This window comes from Heterodontus francisci, chromosome 3 (assembly GCF_036365525.1).
Source record: "Heterodontus francisci isolate sHetFra1 chromosome 3, sHetFra1.hap1, whole genome shotgun sequence".
Taxonomy (NCBI): Eukaryota; Metazoa; Chordata; class Chondrichthyes; order Heterodontiformes; family Heterodontidae; genus Heterodontus; species Heterodontus francisci.
Genome location: NC_090373.1, coordinates 96,875,042 through 96,895,578, shown reverse-complemented (window position 1 = coordinate 96,895,578; position 20,537 = coordinate 96,875,042). Strand labels below are relative to the sequence as shown.

Here is a 20,537-nt window from a genome sequence, read left to right as displayed (position 1 = left end):
GGCTACCTGAGTATGCGTCAATTGTGCCCTGTACTTTGAAAAACTGGATTGAAGTATAATACTCAGACCTGGCATTCATGCCAAACTGAATAACCTGCCTGATTGTCTAAACAAAAATCAGCAACCTGGCATAAATGCCCACATGTTATTGTGGGTGATATTACACAAGTCCCCCGTGGTTGCTTGAAACGTGACAGCAAGCTTCCAATCAGACGGCTGCTCTCCTATAGCCTTTTTGGTAACGAGTTCTTAAACAGAGTTGCTTGCTAAAGTGGTCATAAGATCTGTGTGCACTGTAAGTTCTTCGACAAGCAAGGAATACCTTGTAGGGCATGTCCTCCAAATATATTTAATTCAAATTCAAACTTGCCATTCTGGAATTTCAATTTCTCTGGTTAGTTTGATACCACACCACTGCATGATTGTACTACTTGCTAACATGCCTGGTCATCAAGCCAACAGCTTTCAGCCGTGCAGCTGCTCCCATTCGTGAATCTTGAGATTGTTTACACTTCCAAAACAATGATGAAATACAGCTTGAATAGTCATAAGATTCGGAGATTACACAGATGCCTGAAGCCATGTAACATCACATGGCGGCGCAGTGGTTAGCACCGCAGCCTCACAGCTCCAGCGACCCGGGTTCAATTCTGGGTACTGCTTGTGTGGAGTTTGCAAGTTCTCCCTGTGTCTGCGTGGGTTTCCTCCGGGTGCTCCGGTTTCCTCCCACAGCCAAAAGACTTGCAGGTTGATAGGTAAATTGGCCATTATAAATTGCCCCTAGTATAGGTAGGTGGTAGGGGAATATAGGGACAGGTGAGGATGTGGTAGGAATATGGGATTAGTGTAGGATTAGTATAAATGGGTGATTAATGGTTGGCACAGACTCGGTGGGCCGAAGGGCCTGTTTCAGTGCTGTATCTCTAAATAAAAAAAAATAAAAGTGTCTTTTAGCAAAAATCTGAAATAGAATAATTAAAACATTGTTTATAAGCAACAGCTTTGGGGGAAAAGGGAAGGCTTCTTTGTATTCTAGACCGGTCAGCTTTGCCATAGTGTGAGTTTTGCTTTAAATCCTCCTTGCCAGGTATTTGTTTTTTATCTACTCCATTTGTTCATCTACCCTCTTAAGTTGAATAGAAAGCTATACCTGTATAGGCCCAAAATGCAGTTGCATCTCAATGATCAGTCTCATCTGTTTTGAGGACACAGTAATTTTAAAATGAATAGTCAAAGAATTATGGGCAATGCCTGTCCAAATTTCTGATATGCATTTCCAGTTTGGCATGCTCTCTGCAGGATACATGGATTTTTAAAATTATCCTCCTTGTTTACAGGTTTAAATCTTTTCATCAAATTGCCACCAGATGCTGTCAGAGCCGGATTCCTGTGGATCTCTTTCCCTTTCCAGTGAGTTGCCCACTGAAGATAATGGGCCCAAATATAACTGTGGATGGCTTTTGAATGAATTAAGATCTTGCCCAGTGTGTGCATATAAGTGATCCACTACAACCACAAGCTGCATTTTAAATATGACCCCTTTCTCTTGATAATTCTTCCCATGAATTTCATCTTAATAATGAACTGCTGAACTATGTTAGATCTTCCAAAATGCACATTTTGACTTGTAGACAAAGTTCAAGGAGGTATTTATTTATTTAGTGACATGCAGAGCAAGTATGTCTATAATGATCAGGAAGGTATGAGGAATGGGGAGATGGTGGCATAGTGCTATTGTCACTGAACAAGTAATCCAGATACCCAGACCAATGCCCTGAGGACATGGGTTCAAATCCTACTATGACAACTAGTGGAATTTAAATTCAATTAATTAAAAACTGGATTTGAAAGCTAGTCTCAGTAATGGTGCATGAAACTATCGATTGTTGTAAAAACTCATCTGGTTCACTAATGTTACTTGGTCTGGCCTACAGATTCCAAACCCACAGCAATGCTGTTGACTCTTAACTGCCATCTGAAAAGGCCTAGCAAGCCACTTAATTGTCAAGGGCAACTAGGGATGTGCAAGAAATGCTGGCATTGCCAGTGATGCCCACATCCCATGAAAGAATATTTTTGAAAATGTCTCATCAATAGGTACATGGAAGAAGACAGAAGTCAGCCCCATTAGCATGTTCCGATATTTAGCTCTTATTGAAGGTACAATGACTCAAGGTTAAGCAAGCTACTGGAGTATGTGAAGAAATTATTCCCTTTTACAAAGAGGAAGAGAACCATTGGGTAGATGCCAGGAAATCCACTGCACTATTGCTACATGTACATCTGGTCCTTGCAACCCTGGATATGAACTTTTAATGGGCAACACCATTAATCACTGCACTGTAACTCAGCGCTTCATTGCTAATACTCGCACCCCTAATTACAGACATACATATATCTTGCTTTGTCAGATGACTAATGGACACAGTGGTTCTAATTCCCAAGGGAGGCTGTAACTGTAGACCTTATGACATGATTGTAATATGTGTGGATCTGCATAAGTGGTTCTTTAGAAGCACCCCAATTACAGCATTCTATTATACAATGATATTGAATGAAAGAAGGGTTGCCAACAGAACCTGATTGGCTGCACGTGACATGAGCCAATCACATCTGCAGGTTCTGCTACACATACATGGTAATGGACACTGGATCATTAGCTGGATGGAATGCTGTGAAAGGGTACCTGCAGCAAATATGCAACATAGGCCCAACACAGTAAATGACACCAATGGTCACCAAGCTTCAACAAATTAGCTTTTATCTCCTGCTAAGCATGCTGACCTATGGGGTTGGTGCCTTTCTCCCATGCAGCACCTACTTCACTTCACTAGCATCAAGTGGGGTTGAGTGCTACGGTGTACAGCTGTGTCATTTTCCTGTTTTGTATTTCCCCATTGAATTTCTTTTTCCCTTACTGGTGCCTGTCACTTCTTTCTCCTCTTCTCTTTGACGATGGTAAATACTGTCAATGGGTTTTTATGATTCCATTAGGGACTGTTAATTTTTAAAAGAAAATGTCCAATTCCCAGTTATTACTGAAAGAACTAAGCCACAAAATGTAATATTTTAAACTAATATCCTCACTGCACAAGAGTTAAATCACTACTAACCTAACACTACAACTTGAAATCACATATTTTAAACTTAAAATCTTCACATAACACTCCTATTTGACTGTTACTTCCACCCCAAGAGTTCCCCTCTACATTACAGGATCTTGGTGGTTTGTGCGCTTCACCTGGGACCAATCCAAAATGTACCAAGCTCTTAGCAATTAAATTTGATTCCTTAGTTGCTCAGCTGACCTCTGAGGTATCAGGTCTCCTGAATCTGGACTTCCCAGCTTGAGCACGGGCCTTACTCAAAATAGAAATGCCCTGGGTCCTGATGGCCACTCTGCTCCCGAGTCCAGCTGCTTTCCAAAAGCCAACTGCCTTCTCTGTGACCAACAGCCTGTCTAAAGCCAACCTGCTTTTCCAAAAGCTAACTGCCAGTCTGTCAGCAAGCACGCAGATAAAACACCAACAGGCACCCACTGCATCATCTATCGTCATAGCAATATGAGATGTCCCAGATAGCAATTTAAACTAATTTCCAACTCCAAGTATTCTCTTTGTTCTGGGAAATCATATGATTTATGACATATAATTTAAACCCCTGATTGAGGTAGCTGCAGACACACCATCTCCATCAAGAAGTTGAGGTTCCCATTGTGTAGGGTCTTCACACTTCCCATTATGACCTTACTAAATAAACATGGACCACCCCTTGATTTGTAACCATCTTAGGTTTCTTTACCATATTCTTAAACTAGGTATTTTTATTTGACTTGCATTAAAAAAAATCAATTTCCAAATTAAAAGTTACCTCTAGAAAATTAATGTAAATCATGAACCAGCAAATCCTAACGGGGTTAAAATGTTTTTGAGCCGTTTCATAAGCTTTAATTATTTTCAGCTGCTATGTGTCCAAATCCCTTTTAAAGTTTACTTAAATACAAATTTTCTGGTCTGACTACACCCCTGCCCAAAATGAAAGCAATATATGGAGTTGTGAATAATTAGGCTAATGAGCCAACCATAGAAAATGATTTAAGTAACATACTAAATATCCCTCTAGCTTTTCACTCATTCCTAATCATTTGGCACTAAAACTCAAACGTACCTACAGGACTAAGTGTGCCCCCCGTCTGTCTGAATGTTTGGAATCTGGGATGGTGTGGAATGGAAAAACCCTTGGGGATTGTTACGACTGAGATGGGAGAAGTGCACTGTTAATTTAGTCCCATTTCTCCACAGGTCACAACATATCAATAAATGTTCCCACTTGCCAAAACAGCCAATTAGGTACTCTATTTGTCCCCAGAATAAAGCATACCAACCTGGTTTCTTTAATAAACAATAAAACCAATAATGAAGTAAATATATATGTGAATTGAGATGTTAAAGCCCTGTATTTTTTTTTTATCTAGCCCTCACACGCACTTACATACATACAAAAACTGATTAACCAGGAAAAAAGGGATTTTTGTTTACTGCTGTTACAAAGAAATAGAAGGAATAATAAAAATTACTTATTCTGCAAATATATGGAAGGAGGTCATTTGTTTTGGCAAGGTATCCTAAAGTCAAATAGTTGGCTGTCACTTGGAATTTTTCCAGATGAGGTTGATGAACAATCTGTTTGTAGTGCGCGTTAAAAGAAATTCAACTGCAGAAGGCTTCACATAGGTCTTCCAGCAAGTGTGCAGCAACAAAGGTGTCAGTTCTCACACATTCAGTGCAAAGTCCTTTTCAAGATTCCAGGTTATGCAAACATTCTGGATGTCTTCAAAAAAAAGGAAGGAGGCAAGAGAACAACTTTGTACAGGCTTTTGCTTTTCAAGAGCAGAGATTCTTCAAAGAATGTTGGACTGGTGGGGCGGCAGTCGGCAGGCACACCTGGGAGGAGGTGGATCTGGAGTGAGACCTACATAAGAAAGAGCGGGGCTTGAGGCTTACGCTTACCTTGGACCAAAGTGGTAGCAGTCGGCCGGCCGGCAGGCTCGCTCTCGCGCTCGCTCTCTCTCTCTCTATATGCTGGCAAGCGCTGAGTTTCTCAAAGGAGGAAAAAGACTTATAGTGACATCACGGGAAATCTGTAAGCTGATTGGTTGGGTAAGCAACAGCTATTAGTGCCTGTAAATAGCTTTAAAAAAATCAGGGCAGAGAAAGTTCTTTTTTTAAAAAAAACCTCAAAACCTACCTTATAAGTGATAAGGTTAGTACTACTAAAGTGTGTTGTTTTAATGTGTGACTTATTAATAAATACTATTAACTGTAACTAATTTTTTTGTATAGTAAGTAGTGGTTTTTAGGAAATCAAGATCCCTAGTGTAAATAATCTCAAATTTTTGAGTAATTTAAGGGAGTAAGTTAAGGGTAGGTCATGTCAGGGCAGCTCGGCAATGTGGAGTGCTCCTCCTGTGCAATGTGGGAAGTCAGGGACACTTCCAGTGTCCAGGGTGAACATGTGAGTAGTAAGTCTCTGCAGCTGAGCTACTCGAAATCCACATTTCAGATCTGAAGCGGTGGCTGGGGACACCGTGGAGCATCCACGAGGCTAAGATCATGGTGGAAAGCACATACAGGGAGATGGTCACACCGCAGGTAAAGACTGCTCAGGCAGAAAGGGAATGGGTGACCGCCAGGCAAAGTAGAAGAACTAGTCAGGTAGTGCAGGAGTCCCCTGGGTTCATCTCCCTCTGCAACAGATATTCCGCTTTGAATACTGTTGGGGAGATAGCTTCTCAGGGAAATGCAGCAAGAGCCACGTCTGTGGCACCACGGGTGGCTCAGCTGCACAGGAGGGTAGGAAAAAGAGTGGGAGGGCGATAGTGATCGGGGATTCTGTCGTGAGGGGTACAGATAGGCATTTCTGTGGCAGCAAACCTGACTCTGGATGGTATGTTGCCTCCCTGGTGCTCGGGTCAAGGATGTCACGGAGCGGCTGCAGGATGTTCTGAAGGGGAAAGGTGAACAGTCAGAGGTCGTGGTTCACATTGGTACCAATGACATAGATAGAAAAGAGGGATGAGGTCTTGCAACAAGAATTTAGGGAGCTAGGTAGCAGATTAAGAAGGACCTCAAAGGTTGTAATCTCTGGATTACTCCCGGTGCCACGTGCTAGTGAGTATAGGAATAGGAGGATGGAGCAGATGAATGCGTGGCTGAAGAGATGGAGCAGGAGGGAGAGCTTTAGTTTCCTGGATCACTGGGTCTGTTGCTGGCGAAGGTGGGACCTGTACAGGTTGGATGGGTTGCACCTGAACTGGAGCGGGACCAACATCCTTGCTGGGAGGTTTGCTAATGCTGTTGGGGGTTTAAACTAATTTGGTAAGAGAATGGGATACAGAGTGGAGGTACAGTAGGGGGTGATGCACAGCCACACAAGATCAGGTGGCAGGTTCCACCTTGCCCATCTAAGAGCCAAGACCAAAGTACAGAAAGTCGTCATCAGGGAACTCCTCTTTGCTGACGATGCTGCTTTAACATCTCACACTGAAGAGTGCCTGCAGAGTCTCATCGACAGGTTTGCGGCTGCCTGCAACGAATTTGGCCTAACCATCAGCCTTAAGAAAACGAACATCATGGGACAGGACGTCAGAAATGCTCCATCCATCAATATCGATGACCACGTTCTGGAAGTGGTTCAAGAGTTCACCTACCTAGGCTCAACTGTCACCAGTAACCTGTCTCTAGATGCAGAAATCAACAAGCGCATGGGAAAGGCTTCCACTGCTATGTCCAGACTGGCCAAGAGAGTGTGGGAAAATGGTGCACTGACATGGAACACAAAAGTCCGAGTGTATCAAGCCTGTGTCCTCAGTACCTTGCTCTATGGCAGCGAGGCCTGGACAACGTATGTCAGCCAAGAGCGATGTCTCAATTCATTCCATCTTCGCTGCCTCCGGAGAATCCTTGGCATCAGGTGGCAGGACCGTATCTCCAACACAGAAGTTCTCGAGGTGGCCAACATCCCCAGCTTATACACACTACTGAGATGGCTTGGCCATGTGAGCCGCATGGAAGGTGGCAGGATCCCCAAAGACACATTGTACAGCGAGCTCTCCACTGGTATCAGACCCACCGGCCGTCCATGTCTCCGCTTTAGAGACGTCTGCAAACGTGACATGAAGTCCTGTGACATTGATCACAAGTCGTGGGAGTCAGTTGTCAGCGATCGCTAGAGCTGGCGGGCAGCCATAAAGGCGGGGCTAAAGTGTGGTGAATCGAAGAGACTCATCAGTTGGCAGGAAAAAAGACAGAAGCACAAGGGGAGAGCCAACTGTGTCACAGCCCCGACAACCAACTTTATCTGCAGCGCCTGTGGAAGAGTCTGTCACTCTAGAATTGACCTTTATAGCCACTCCAGGCGCCGCTCCACAAACCCCTGACCACCTCCAGGCACTTACCCATTGTCTCTCGAGACAAGGAGGCCAAAGAGAGGTAGGGGGATGGGATACAGAGTGGAGGTACAGTCAGGGGTGATGCACAGCCACATATAAAAGAGAAATTAAGTCAGTCTGGAAGGTACAGCAAATATAGACCTGTTAAGGCACAAGTGAAAAATGCAAGGCTGGATTGCATCTATTTTAACGCAAGGAGTCTTACAAGTAAGGCAAATGAATTGAGGGTATTAATTAACACATGGGAATATTATATTATTGCTATCACAGAGACATGGGTGAGGGAAGGGCAGGACTGGCAGCTGAATATTCCAGGGTATAGAATCTTCAGGTGTGACGGGGGTGGGGGGGGGGGGGTATAAAAGAGGAAGTGACATTGTACTATTGATCAAGGAGTCAATTACTATAGTAAGGAGGGATGATATCTTAGAAGGTTCCTCAAAAGAGGCCTTATGGGTAGAACTTAAAAACAAAAAGAGGGCAATCACTTGGCTGGGAGTGTAATACAGGCCTCCAAATAGTCAGGGAGATAGAGGAGCAGATATGTAGGCAAATCTCAGAGAGGTGTGAAAATAATAGGGTTATAATAGTAGGGGATTTCAACTTCCCCAATATTAACTGGGGTAGTCTTAATGCAAAAGGCTTAAAGGGGGTGGAATTCTTAAAGGGCATACAGGAGAGCTTTTTGAGCCAGCATGTAGATAGTCCTATAAGAGAAGGGGCAGTACTGGACCTCATCTTAGGGAATGAAGCTGGGCAAGTGGTACAAGTGTCAGTGGGGGAGCATTTCGGGGATAGTGACTATAACTCTTAAGTTTTAAGGTATTTATGGAAAAGGACAAAGATGGACTGGAAATAAAGGTACTGAATTTGGGGGAGGTCAATTTCAATATGATAAGACAGAAAACTTGGCAAAGTGGACTGGGAGCTGCTACTTGTAGGAAAGTCTACATCAGACCAGTGGGTGTCATTCAAAAAGGAAATAGTGAGAGTTCAGGGCCAACATGTTCCCGTAAAGGTGAAGGGTATGACCAACAGGTACAGGATGTCCTGGATGTCAAGGAATACAGAGAATTGGATAAGGAAAAAAAAGGAGGCTTATGGTAGCTTCAGAGTGCTGAAATCAGCAGAGGCCCTAGAGGAGTATAGAAAGTGTAGGAGGGTAATTTAAATAGTAATTCGGAGAGCGAAGAGGGGACATGAAAAAACACTGGCGGGCAAGATAAAGGAAAATCCCAAGGCATTTTACAAGTACATTAGGGGCAAGAGGATAAGCAGGGAAAGACTAGGGCCCATTAGGGACCAAAGTGGCAATCTGTGTGTGGAGCCGGAGGACGTAGTTGAGGTTTTAAATGATTACTTTTCATCTGTGTTCACTATGGAGAAGGACGATGTAGGTGCAGAGATCAGGGAGGGGACTTGTGATATACTTGAACATATTAGCATTGAAAGGGAGGAGGTATTGGCGGTTTTAGCGGGCTTAAAACTGGATAAATCCCCAGGCCCAGATGAGATGTATCCCAGGCTGTTGTGTGAGGTAAGGGAGGAGATAGCAGGGGCTCTGACACAAATTTTCAAATCCTCTCTGGCCATGGGAGAGGTACCAGAGGACTGGAGGACAGTGAATGTGGCACCATTATTCAAGAAGTGTATCAGGGATAAACCAGGCAATTACAGGCCAGTGAGTGTAACGTCAGTGGTAGGGAAACTACTGGAAAAAAATTCTGAGGGACAGGATTAATCTCCATTTGGAGAGGCAAGGATTAATCAAGGATAGTCAGCATGGCTTTGTCAGGGGGAGATCGTGTCTGACTAACTTTATTGAATTTTTTGAGGAGATGACTAGATGTGTAGATGAGGGTAAAGCAGTTGCTGTAGTCTACATGGACTTCAGTAAGGCTTTTGATAAGGTCCTGCATGGGAGATTGGTTAAGAAGAATTGCCCATGGGATCCAGGGTAATTTGGTAAATTGGATCCAAAATTGGCTTAGTGGCAGGAGGCAGAGAGTGATGGTTGAGGGTTGTTTTTGTGATTGGAAGCCTGTGACCAGTGGTGTACCACAGCGATTGGTGCTGGGACTCTTGCTGTTTGTAGTGTGCATTAATGATCGAGATGTGAATATAGGAGGTATGATCAGTAAGTTTGCAGATGACTCAAAAATTGGCGATGCTGTAAATGGTGAGGAGGAAAGCCTTGGATTACAGGACGATACTGATGGGTTGGTAAAATGGAAGTGTGAGGTGATGCATTTTGGGAGGATTAACAAGTCAAGGGAATATACAATGGATGGTCGCACCCTAGGGAGTACAGAGGGACCTTAGTGTACTTGTCCATAGATCACTGAAGGCAGCAGCACAGGTAGATAAGGTGGTTAGCAAGGTATTTGAAATACTTGCCCTTTATTAGCCGAGGCACAGAATATAAGAGCAGGGAGGTTAATATGGAGCTGTATAAAATGCTAGATAGGACACAGCTGGAGTACTGTGTACAGTTCTGGTCGCCACGCTATAGGAAGGTTGTGATTGCACTGGAGAGGGTGCAGAGGAGATTCACCAGGACGTTGCCTAGGCTGGAGCATTTCAGCTATGAAGAGAGACAGGATAGGCTAGGGTTGTTTTCCTTAGAACAGAGAAGGCTGAGGGGGGACCAGATTGAGGTATACAAAACTATGAGGGGCATAGATAGGGGAGATAGGAAGAAACTTTTTCCCTTAGCGGAGGTGTCAATAACCAGGGGGTATAGATTTAAGGTAAGAGGCAGGAGGTTTAGGGGGGATTTGAGGAAAAACATTTTCACCCAGAGTGCGGTTGGAATCTGGAACACACTGCCTGATGGGGTGGTAGAGGCAGGAATCCTCACAACATTTAAGAAGTATTTAGATAAGCACTTGAAACGCCATAGCATACTAGGCTATGGGCCAAGTGCTGGAAAATGGGATTAGAATATTTAGGTGCTTGATGGCCGGCGTGGACATGATGTGCCAAAGGGCCTGTTTCTGTGCTGTATAACTCTATGACTGTATAACAGTGGCCTGGATGTTCTTCTGTTCTCCAACAACTCCTTTCGTCCAAAAAAGAGGCTGGCTTTTAACACTTCAAAGTGAAACCAAAAACAGTTCAGCAATAGTCCTGTGACAGCCATATATTGTGGTCTGTCATTTCCCTTCTGTCCCTTCAGGTTAGAACCACCTGTGGTGTTAACTTGAAGTTACATGCCTTCCAGTAAAATATTGTTTACTGGTCAGCCTTTTATTGAATTTCCTTTTAAAAAAAAATACCAAAGTTCAGCAATCTCCAGATGATTCAATGTCCCTGAAATTCTTTTTTTTTTAATTTAAATTAAAATTTAATTTAAATTTATTTTAATAATATAGATTCCCAAGTTTTAACACAAAAATGGAAACTCTCCTAACAGGATGTACTGTGCCCTCCAATTTCCCAATAGATGGGCTTGCAGGAGTAGGCCACTCGACCCCTCAAGCCTGCTCTGCCATTCAATAAGTTCATGGCTGAACTGATTACTCCACATTTCCACTTACCCCTGATAACCTTCCACCCCCTTGCTTATCAAGAATCTATCTACCTTTGCCTTAAAAATATTCAAAGACTCTGCTTTTACCGCTTTTTGAGGAAGAGAATTCCAAAGACTCCAGACCCTCTGAGAGAAAAAATTCTCATCTCTGTCTTAAATTGGCAACCCCTAGTTCGAGATTCTCCCACGAGGGGAAACATTCTTTCCACATCCACCCTGTCAAGACCCCTCAGGATCTTGCATGTTTCAATCAAGTCACCTCTTACTCTTCTAAATTCCAGCTGATACAAGCCCAGCCTGTCCAATCTTTCCTTGTAAGAGAGGCCACCCATTCTAGGTATTAGTCTAGTAAACCTTCTCTGTACTGCCTCCAAAGCATTTACATCCTTCCTTAAATATGGAGACCAGTACTGTACACAGTACTCCAGATGTGTTCTCAACAATGCCCTGTATAGCTGAAGCGTAGCCTCCCTACTTTTGTATTCAATTCACCTCACGATAAATGATAACATTCTATTAGCTTTCCTAATTACGTGGTGTACCTGCATACCAACCTTTTGTGATTCATGCACTAGGACGCCCATATCCCTCTGCAACTCAGAGCTCTGCAATCTCTCACCATTTGGATAATATGCTTTTTTATTCTTCCTGCCAAAGTGAACAGTTTCACACTTTCCCACATTATACTCCATTTGCCAGAACCCAGGTTCAATTCTGGGTACTGCCTGTGTGGAGTTTGCAAGTTCTCCCTGTGTCTGCGTGTGTTTCCTCCGGGTGCTCCGGTTTCCTCCCACAGCCAAAAGACTTGCAGGTTGATAGGTAAATTGGCCATTATAAATTGCCCCTAGTATAGGTAGGTGGTAGGGGAATATAGGAACAGGTGAGGATGTGGTAGGAATATGGGATTAGTGTAGGATTAGTATAAATGGGTGGTTAATGGTCGGCACAGACTCGGTGGGCCGAAGGGCCTGTTTCAGTGCTGTATCTCTAAATCAAATCAAAATCAAAATCTATGCGAAATCACTTAACCTATCTATATCCCTTTGTAGCCCCCTTATGTTCTCTTCACAACTTAATTTCCTACCTATCTTTGTGTCATCAGAAAATTTAGCAACCGTACCTTCAGTCCCTTCATCTAAGTCATTTATATAAATTGTAAAAAGTTGAGGCCCCAACACAGATCCCTGTGGCACATCACTCGTTACATCTTGCCAACCAAAAAGTGACCCATTTATGCCTACTCTCTGTTTCCTGTTGGCTATCCAATCTTCTATCCATGCTAATATGTTACCCCCTACACCATGAGCTTTTATTTTCTGCAATAACCTTTGATGTGGCACCTTATCAAAAAAGTGTAAAATGAACTTGCCCTTTGGTACGTTAAGTAAATAAATACAAATAAGGGAAAGGAAGGGCCGTGCATTTCCCAGCATTTGTGTCATCTGGACACTGGATTACAATTGTTCCCTGTATGCCCTAGGCATCAAACATACTGTGGTCAGTGGAGGAATTCAAGAATTAATTTTGTGGAAACAGTGTCTGTGTAAGTGCTTATAGGCCACTGTTTTGAAATGATGAAGTCAAACTGCAAACAATGCTGATAAGCCTCCAAAGAAAATGTATCTAGAGCTCAAAATTCCACAAATATTTAATGCTGGTAAGCATCAACTCTTCCCACTTCCCATTCTCTCCTCCTCTCTTTTCCCTCGTGCAACCTTCCATTTCTCCTTTCTCCTTCTCCCTTCCCTCACTTTTCCCCATCCCCCCCTAATCTGACCATCTCCTCTTGACATTCAACAGCATTACCGTTGCTGAATCCGCCACTATCAACGTCCTGGGAGTTACTAATTACCAGAAACTGAACTGGAGTAGTCACATAAATACTGTAACTATAAGAGCAGGTCAGAGACTTGGAATTCTGCGGCAAGTAACCCACCACCTGACTCCCCCATGCCTGTCCACCATTTACAAGGCACAAGTCAGGAGTGTGATGGAATACTCTGCCTGCCTGTGTTGTGAAAGTGTCTCTTAAAATAATTTTTTAACAGGATTTTTAGTGAGCTAGATAAATGTTTTTTAATGGAGGGGACAGTGAGGGCTGATGCACAACAGTGTTACGGTTTGTTATCTGGTTCGGGCTAGGCTTAAGGCAGAAACCGTGGCAACAGGAGCAGAAAACTGACAAACACGCTTTGATTGGACAAGATACAGAACATCTGGGTGAAAAGCTTTTTGGCTGTTAGTCAGAGTGTGCATGTCAAGTTTGGAAGGAGATAAAAGTCAATTGCTGATAAAGTGCCAAAGAAGGACAGAAAAAGGAAAGAATTCCAAGGAGGAACAGAGGTTCATCTTGTTTTCTTGCAATTCCCTAAAATACTCAGGTGAATTTCAGTTTGTGATTTCATCTTGTTCCTGCATTTCAAGAAGGTGGGCGAAATTGCTTTTCAACGCTGCCTGTAAAATAACTTTTTTTTAAAGACCTGTCTACGTGCTCAGAAGGTTGGACTGAATACCAGTTTGGAACAACATATCTCATCTGCTGTTTACTTCAAAAAATGGGCAAGTGATTTATTTGTGTTTTTTTTCTTCTCTGTCACAGAGCTCTGATATAAAAATCCTTTTTTTTTACTTTTTCTGGTTAACCGATTTAGGAGAGAAATATATGTATGTGTGTGTGAGTTTAAACGGGACTTTAAAAAATTGGTTAATAGAAAAGAGGACTTTTAAAAAAAATTAATGTTGGATATTTAAAAATTTGATCTGTGTGCTATTGTTTTACTTCGTTACTAGTTAAGACTTGTTTTACAATGAACTGCTAATTTTGTTGCTCAGTAGAGAAACCTGGTTTGCTGTGTTCTGTTCTAGGAAACAAATAGTAGTATCCGATTGACTGTTTCAACAAATGGAAAACTTTAAAGAATATGTTATGACCCGTGGAGAAGTGGGACTGAGGAGTGCACTCCTCCCACCTTGGTCCTAACACCTGAATGAGTGCGGCTCCAACAACAGTTAGGAAGCTTGACACCATCCAGGACAAAGCAGCCGCCTTGATTGGCTCCCCCTCCACCACCAATGCACAGTGACAACAGTGTGTACCATATACAAGATGCACTGCAGCAACTCACCACGCCTCCTTTGACAGCACCTTCTGAACCCGTGACCTCTTCCACCCAGAAGGACAGGGACAGCAGGCGCATAGGAATACCACCATCTGCAAGTTCTCCTCCAAGTCACATACCATCCTGACTTGGAACTATATTGCCGTTCCTTCACTGTCGCTGTATCAAAATTCTGGAATTCCCTCCCTAACAGCACCATGGGTGTACCTACACTAGCTGGACTGCAGCGGTTCAAGAAGGCAGCTCACCACCACCCTCTCAAGGAAAATTAGGAGTGGGCATGAAAGAATTTTTTAAAAAGTTACTTGCCACTCATCAGCCGAAGCCTGAATGTTGTCCAGGTCTTGCTGCATGCAGGCACAGACTGCTTCAGTATCTGAGGCATTGTGAATGGTACTGAACATTGTACAATCATCGTCGAGGATCCCTGCTTCTGACCTTATGATGGAGGGAAGGTCATTGATAATGTAGCTGAAGATGCTTGTCGCAAATAAATTCTGTGCCTGGTTAGTCATATATCACTTCTAAAATTGCCTCATTACCACCAGTATAAAGATTGTTTTGCCCAGTCTATTAAAATTTCTACTTTGGAATGTAGCAATAATTTTTGCTTCTACCATAAATATGGATTTCTCACACAAAATATAAAGGGATTGATATGTGCACATGACCAATTTAATCACAAACTGAATTCCACACTAATAAATTTAGAAAGCTAAAACCATTGGGGCTAAAATACTCAATGTGTTTATATTTTGCTTTCTGGATATTTGCCACAATTAGTTTGAAGCCCCTTAGCATTAAATTCTTTGCACTAAATATGCAAATTGATTTAAACTGGAAGTTGTGCTCCACTCACCCCAAAACAATGGATCATTAGATAAATACCCTCATTGCATTCTCGTGGGTAGACTGGGAAGGTTCGTACACAGGACCATGGCTGTGAAGTCTTAACACGATATCGTCGTATTTGTCATAGTGTAAAACTATTTGTAACTTTGGTTTGAATCACATAGTAGCAAATGTACAATATTGTTTATTTTAAAGCATCTTACCATTTTTTGTTTTGTAGGGAAGTTCCATCATTTTGTAGGAAACCATTGTTTATGCATTGAAGGAGGGACTTTGAGCTCTTCCTGGAAAGGTGTGTTTAGCTGGGCCAGATGACCTTTCTTCACTGTATTCAGCTTGTTAAAAGGTGAAGTCCATTCACTTTATCTTTGCTGCCTATCTAATTAACTCCAGATTCTGAAAGACACTCAAGTACAACAGGTGTAATGTTTTTCACTGTTACTATTAAAGAGCTATAGAGGCACCCATAATATAGATCAGGAATTTCCTCAGCTCACAAGAAAGGGATTTCCCCATGAAGACAAATTTTCTCAGCAGCTTCAGAAGGAAAATTCCAGATTACAAAAGGAAGATAAGCTATTTAAAGATAATGTTAGAGATTGGAAATGAGGGGTCACGGGGAGTGAGCTGGCAGCATTCTGAGAGAAAGGGCTGGAGATGGGAGTAATTTAGATCATGAAAGGGGAAAGGGACTGTGAAACAACTTGGAGACTTGGAAGAGAGTGGCAGTTGGAATCATGCAGCAACACAATGGTGCATCTATCAAAGATGGAGTATGTGGTAGGAAATATCATGTTCTTTACATTCCACATTTTAAAAAGAGAACTGTCTTCACACTTAGAGTCATAGAGTCATTTATGGCATAGAAGGAGGCCATTCGGCCCATCAAGTCCATGCCAGCTCTCCGTGGAGCAATCCAGTCAGTTCCACTCCCCTGCTCGATCTCTCTGGCATTGCAAATTTATTTCCTTCAAGTGCCCTTCCAATTTCCTTTTGAAATAATTGATTTTCTCTGCTTCCATCACCCTCATGGGCAGCAAGTTCCAGGTCATTACCACTCACTGCGTAAAAAAAGTTCTTCCTCACTTTCCCCCTGCATCTCTTGCCCAAAACTTTCAATCGGTATCCCCTTGTTCTTGTACCAATAGTTAATGGGAACAGTTTTTCCTTGTCTACTTTATCTAAGCCTGTCCTAATCTTGTACACCTCTTTCAAATCTTCCTCAATCTCCTTTGCTCAAGGGAGAACAAACCCAGCTTTTCCAACTTAACCTTTCAACTATAATCCCCCATCTTGGAACCATTCTGGTAAATCTCCTCTGCACCCTCTCAAGGACCCTCACATCCTTCCTAAAATGTGGTAGCAGAACTGGACACAATACGCTAGTTGGGGCCTACCCAGAGCTTTATAGCGGTTCAGCATAACTTCCCTGCTTTTGAACTCTATGCCTCTATTTATGAAGCCAAAGATCCCACATGCTTTGCTAACCACACTCTCAATATGTCCTGCCACCTTCAAAGATTGGTGCACATGCACTTCGAGGTTCCTCTGCTCGTGCACACTCTTTAGAACTGTGCCATTAAGTCTCTATTGCTTCACCTAACCCTTCTGCCAAAATTCATCAATCCACACTTCTCTGTATTAAATTCCATCTGCCACTTGTCTACCCATTCTGCTAGCCTATCTATGTCCAATTGCAGATAGTTCATGTCAACCTGTTTGCCACTCCTCCAAGTTTGGTATCATCAGCAAACTTTGAAGTTCCACTCTGTATTCCAAGATCCAAGTCATTTATATATAGTAAAAAAAAACAGTGGTCCTAGCACAAACCCTTGGAGAAAACCACTGTCTACCATACTCCAGTTTGAAAAATAACCATTCACCATGACTCGCTGTTTTCTGTCCTTAAGCCATTTTTTTTATCCACTCGGACACTGACCCTCCTATTCCAAGAGCCTCTGTTTTGTTAAGCAATCTTTTATGTGGTACTTTATCAAATGCTTTCTTAAAATCCATATAGACAGCATCCACCACATTCCCTTGATCAACCTTCTCTGTTACTTCATTAACAAATTCAATTAGATTAGTCAAGCATTTTAAATTCATGCTGGCTATCCTTAATTAACTCAAACCTCTCCAAGTACCCGTTGATTTTTTTCCCTGATCATTGTTTCTAAAACCTTACCCACCACTGATGTTAAACTAACTGACCTGTAGTTCCTAGGACTGTCCTTACACCCATTCTTGTATAAGGGTGTTACATTTTCCACTCTCCAATCCTCTGGCACTTCCCCCATATCTAGGGAGGATTAGAAGATTATGCCAAGCCCTTCCTCTATCTCCATCCCCACTTCCTTTCGCAACCAGGGATGCTAGCTATCTGCACCAGGCGACTTATCTACCCTAAACATAGCCAGATGACGTGCAAAAATTGTTTAATGTTTAACATTGTGCGAAATTATCTTCAACTCCTCATAAGTCGTTGATTTTCACACCACTAAAAAGTAATATAATCTTAGAAAAGGTAATGTTCCAAGCCAAAAATTATTTTTACACCTGAGGTCAATTTCTCACCAGTACCTGTGCATTCGAATGAAATCAAGGACTATTGTTATGAAAGTGCTTCTGTTTTTTGTTAAAAATATATTTTGAGGAATTCATAGTCAAACTGAAGAAATGTTGGACCAGTTTTTTTCAAGAGGGTCATCAAGAGGACACAAAGAACTGGTTTGGCAACAATGTTTACTGGTTGTCACGTGACTCCAGTTAAAAATAGAACAGAAACCCTGGTAATTGGGGAAGGTGTATGCAGAGAAGTGACAGTCGTGCACCCCTTGACAGGACAAACCTGGGCACAGTAGTGCATACCTGAGAGAGCAGCAGAATCGCAAGCTTTTGGTTGTAGTGTCAGTGTTTACCTTTTGGAATGAGATAAAGTTGGCGCCTGCTGCTGAAGATGCGTCACGGACGAAGAGACTGGATTATAGCTGAATGTTTAAAGAGTCAAGTCTGCAGAAGGAGAAGAAAATTCCCCAGGAAGGTGAGAAGACCTCAACCCAGTTCAGCTTTCCAGCACCCCTCTAAAGGACCCTGAGAAGTGTCAACTCATCTTGTCTGCTTTTAAAGAAAAGCCTGCTAAATTAATTCTCAATGCCATCTGAAAAGAACTGTTCTAAAAGATCCCAGTGACCTGTCTACATGTACTTGGAGGCTAGATTGTATGCTAGTTTTGGAATACAACATATCTCATCTGCTGTTTTCTTCAAGAATGAGCAAATATTCAGCCCAAATGTTTTTTTTTGACTGTAACAGAGCTCTGAACAAAAATCTCTTTTATTTTTCTGGTTCATGTGTGTGTGTGTGTTTATGCTTTACTTCATTACTAGTTAAGAATTGTTTTATCATAAATTGATAATTTTGTTGTTCATTAAAGAAACTTGGTTAGTATGTTTTATTCTGGGAAAAATAGATTATATGATTGACCATATCGGCAAGTGGGAAAATTTAAATATCTGTTGTGATCTGTGGAGAAGTGGAACTAGAATAAATAGTGCACTTCTCCCATCTTGGTCGTAACAGTATGCACACGTGTTATAGAGGAGAAATTGCAGAGAAAGATATCAGAGTTTGTTATTGTTAGCTATTGTGCAGAAATTGTCCCACAAGCAGTTGGCAAAAAAAATGTTGTAAAGGTAGGTTTGAAGGATTTCTCCTATCCCAACTGTAGAATTGAACATAAGTTATAACCTCCACTTATGTCAAATTCCAAGTAGATGTGTGAATTATGCTACCTACTTTGCCAGAACTCTATTCAACGCAAGCATGTTTCTTCCACCCTGCTGGAAAATATGTTCAAGCAACCATTAAAATAAATTGAAACAAAAACAAGAAATGCTGGAATCACTCAGCAGGTCTGGCAGCATCTGTGGAAAGAGAAGCAGAGTTAACGTTTCGGGTCAGTGACCCTTCTGTCCAGCGTTCTATATTTGTGAGAAACGTGCTAGCATTAAAAATCAAAGAATGTTTGTGGACTCCACATTCTTCAAGTAGTGTAGACACTAAAAGGAGAAACCAAATTGACATCAATTACCACCTAACATATCTAAAATTAGCAGAGTAAAAAGCAATGCCATTTTACACAGTTTGGAGTTTGGGAGGTATTTGTCCAATAGTGTTTTTTTTTAAATCTGTATCTATTCTGAAACAGCCAATTTCAGTATGAGCTATGGGAGGAACTCTTTTTTTTCCAAGTATCTATAGGTTCGAATGCTGGAAATCTGCCTGAAAGGCAGGAAGAAAAATAGCAGCCTGCACATGCGGGCCGCATACCAAAGCATACCATTTAAATAGCCTGGATGGGCCACCCCCCACCCCCCCACCATCACATGGAGGGGATGGGTCGCCTGTCCCTGGCAATGGTGTCAGCTGTCTGTGTGCAGGCGCTGAAGCCATTTTAAAATTTTAATATTTAAAGTGAAATGGCATTAAAAAAAACCCTCTCTTTTGCCCCTCTCACCCCCCCAATAACAATTAAATTAATTATTTGCCCTTCCCCACCCCCAAAAAACACTTCCCTTCACACAATCTGACCATCTCCCTCCACAGACTGCACAAACTTTAAACTATAACCCTTCCCACCATCCCCTACACCCATGACATTCATTTGACCCTTGTTTTCCCACCCACCCCCCCCGCCCCCCACATTGAGAAACGTCTCTCATCCCCCTTCCCCACCAGTTTTGCACCTTGTTTCCCCAGAAGGGGATCTGAAGGCACAGCAGTGCCAGCCGCTGGGATAAAGATCGCGGCGGCAGCTCAGGAGGTGACAGGAAAGTCATTAATGCTGGTAAGTTAATTTGTTTAATAATTTAAATTGCGGTCCCATTGCTGAGTGGCGGGGAGGGCCGCCAGGAGGACTTGCCACTGCCGGCAACATCGGGCTGAGCCCTGCCAGTGTTGAGGTCCATGGTGGGCCTCATCTGGGACAATCTTCATGCACCGCCCCCCCACCACGGATGCCGACGTCAAGGCCTCTATAAAATCCAGCCCATATTCACTATCCAATGACTTCTGCTGAATAATAGGCATTTGCAGATGGCCCCACTGTGATGCCCAATGGACATTTTCATCTGGGACAAGAAACTGGGAGAAAACTGGTGCCCAGAGAACAATTTCAAATTTGGCCAGCCCCTTCAAAACAGAAGTGGGCAAAATTTGGGAAATAACACTGTTCCATACTTTCTCATTTTGGGTTGTCAAGTGTTAAAAGACTTTAGGCATTCTTGCTGAACTGATTGTGCACTGTTTTGTCCGTATGTGGTTTAAACCTCACCAGCATCATTTTGCTCCACCCTAGGCTGCCTGAAAAGGACAGTTGTAATAGATTCGATTTGTGAAATGCTGACTGGCAAATAATTCCCCAGCTCACTGAAAGGAAGCAGTTTGGCCACGGTTTCAGGATGTAATGAAATGATTGGGGTATATGGCATTTAGGTCCACTACTGGAAATATGTTGCTAGAAAGGTGAATGTATGTAAATATATCAGGAAGGTTTATTTCCTATTGCAGTAACAGATAGGATGTT

General features: G+C 42.5%; 1 protein-coding gene across 8 annotated transcripts in view; it reads left to right on the top strand.

The window, feature by feature from the left end:
- The window catches only part of opn5 (opsin 5), a 473,827-nt gene that overhangs the window by 306,081 nt on the left and 147,209 nt on the right, over positions 1 to 20,537 (top strand). For all 8 annotated transcript variants that reach the window (XM_068024858.1, XM_068024914.1, XM_068024940.1 and 5 more), the window contains one exon: positions 1,338 to 1,410. In XM_068024858.1, the coding sequence (XP_067880959.1) occupies positions 1,338 to 1,410 (73 nt within the window). The remainder of the gene's footprint in view (positions 1 to 1,337; positions 1,411 to 20,537) is intronic.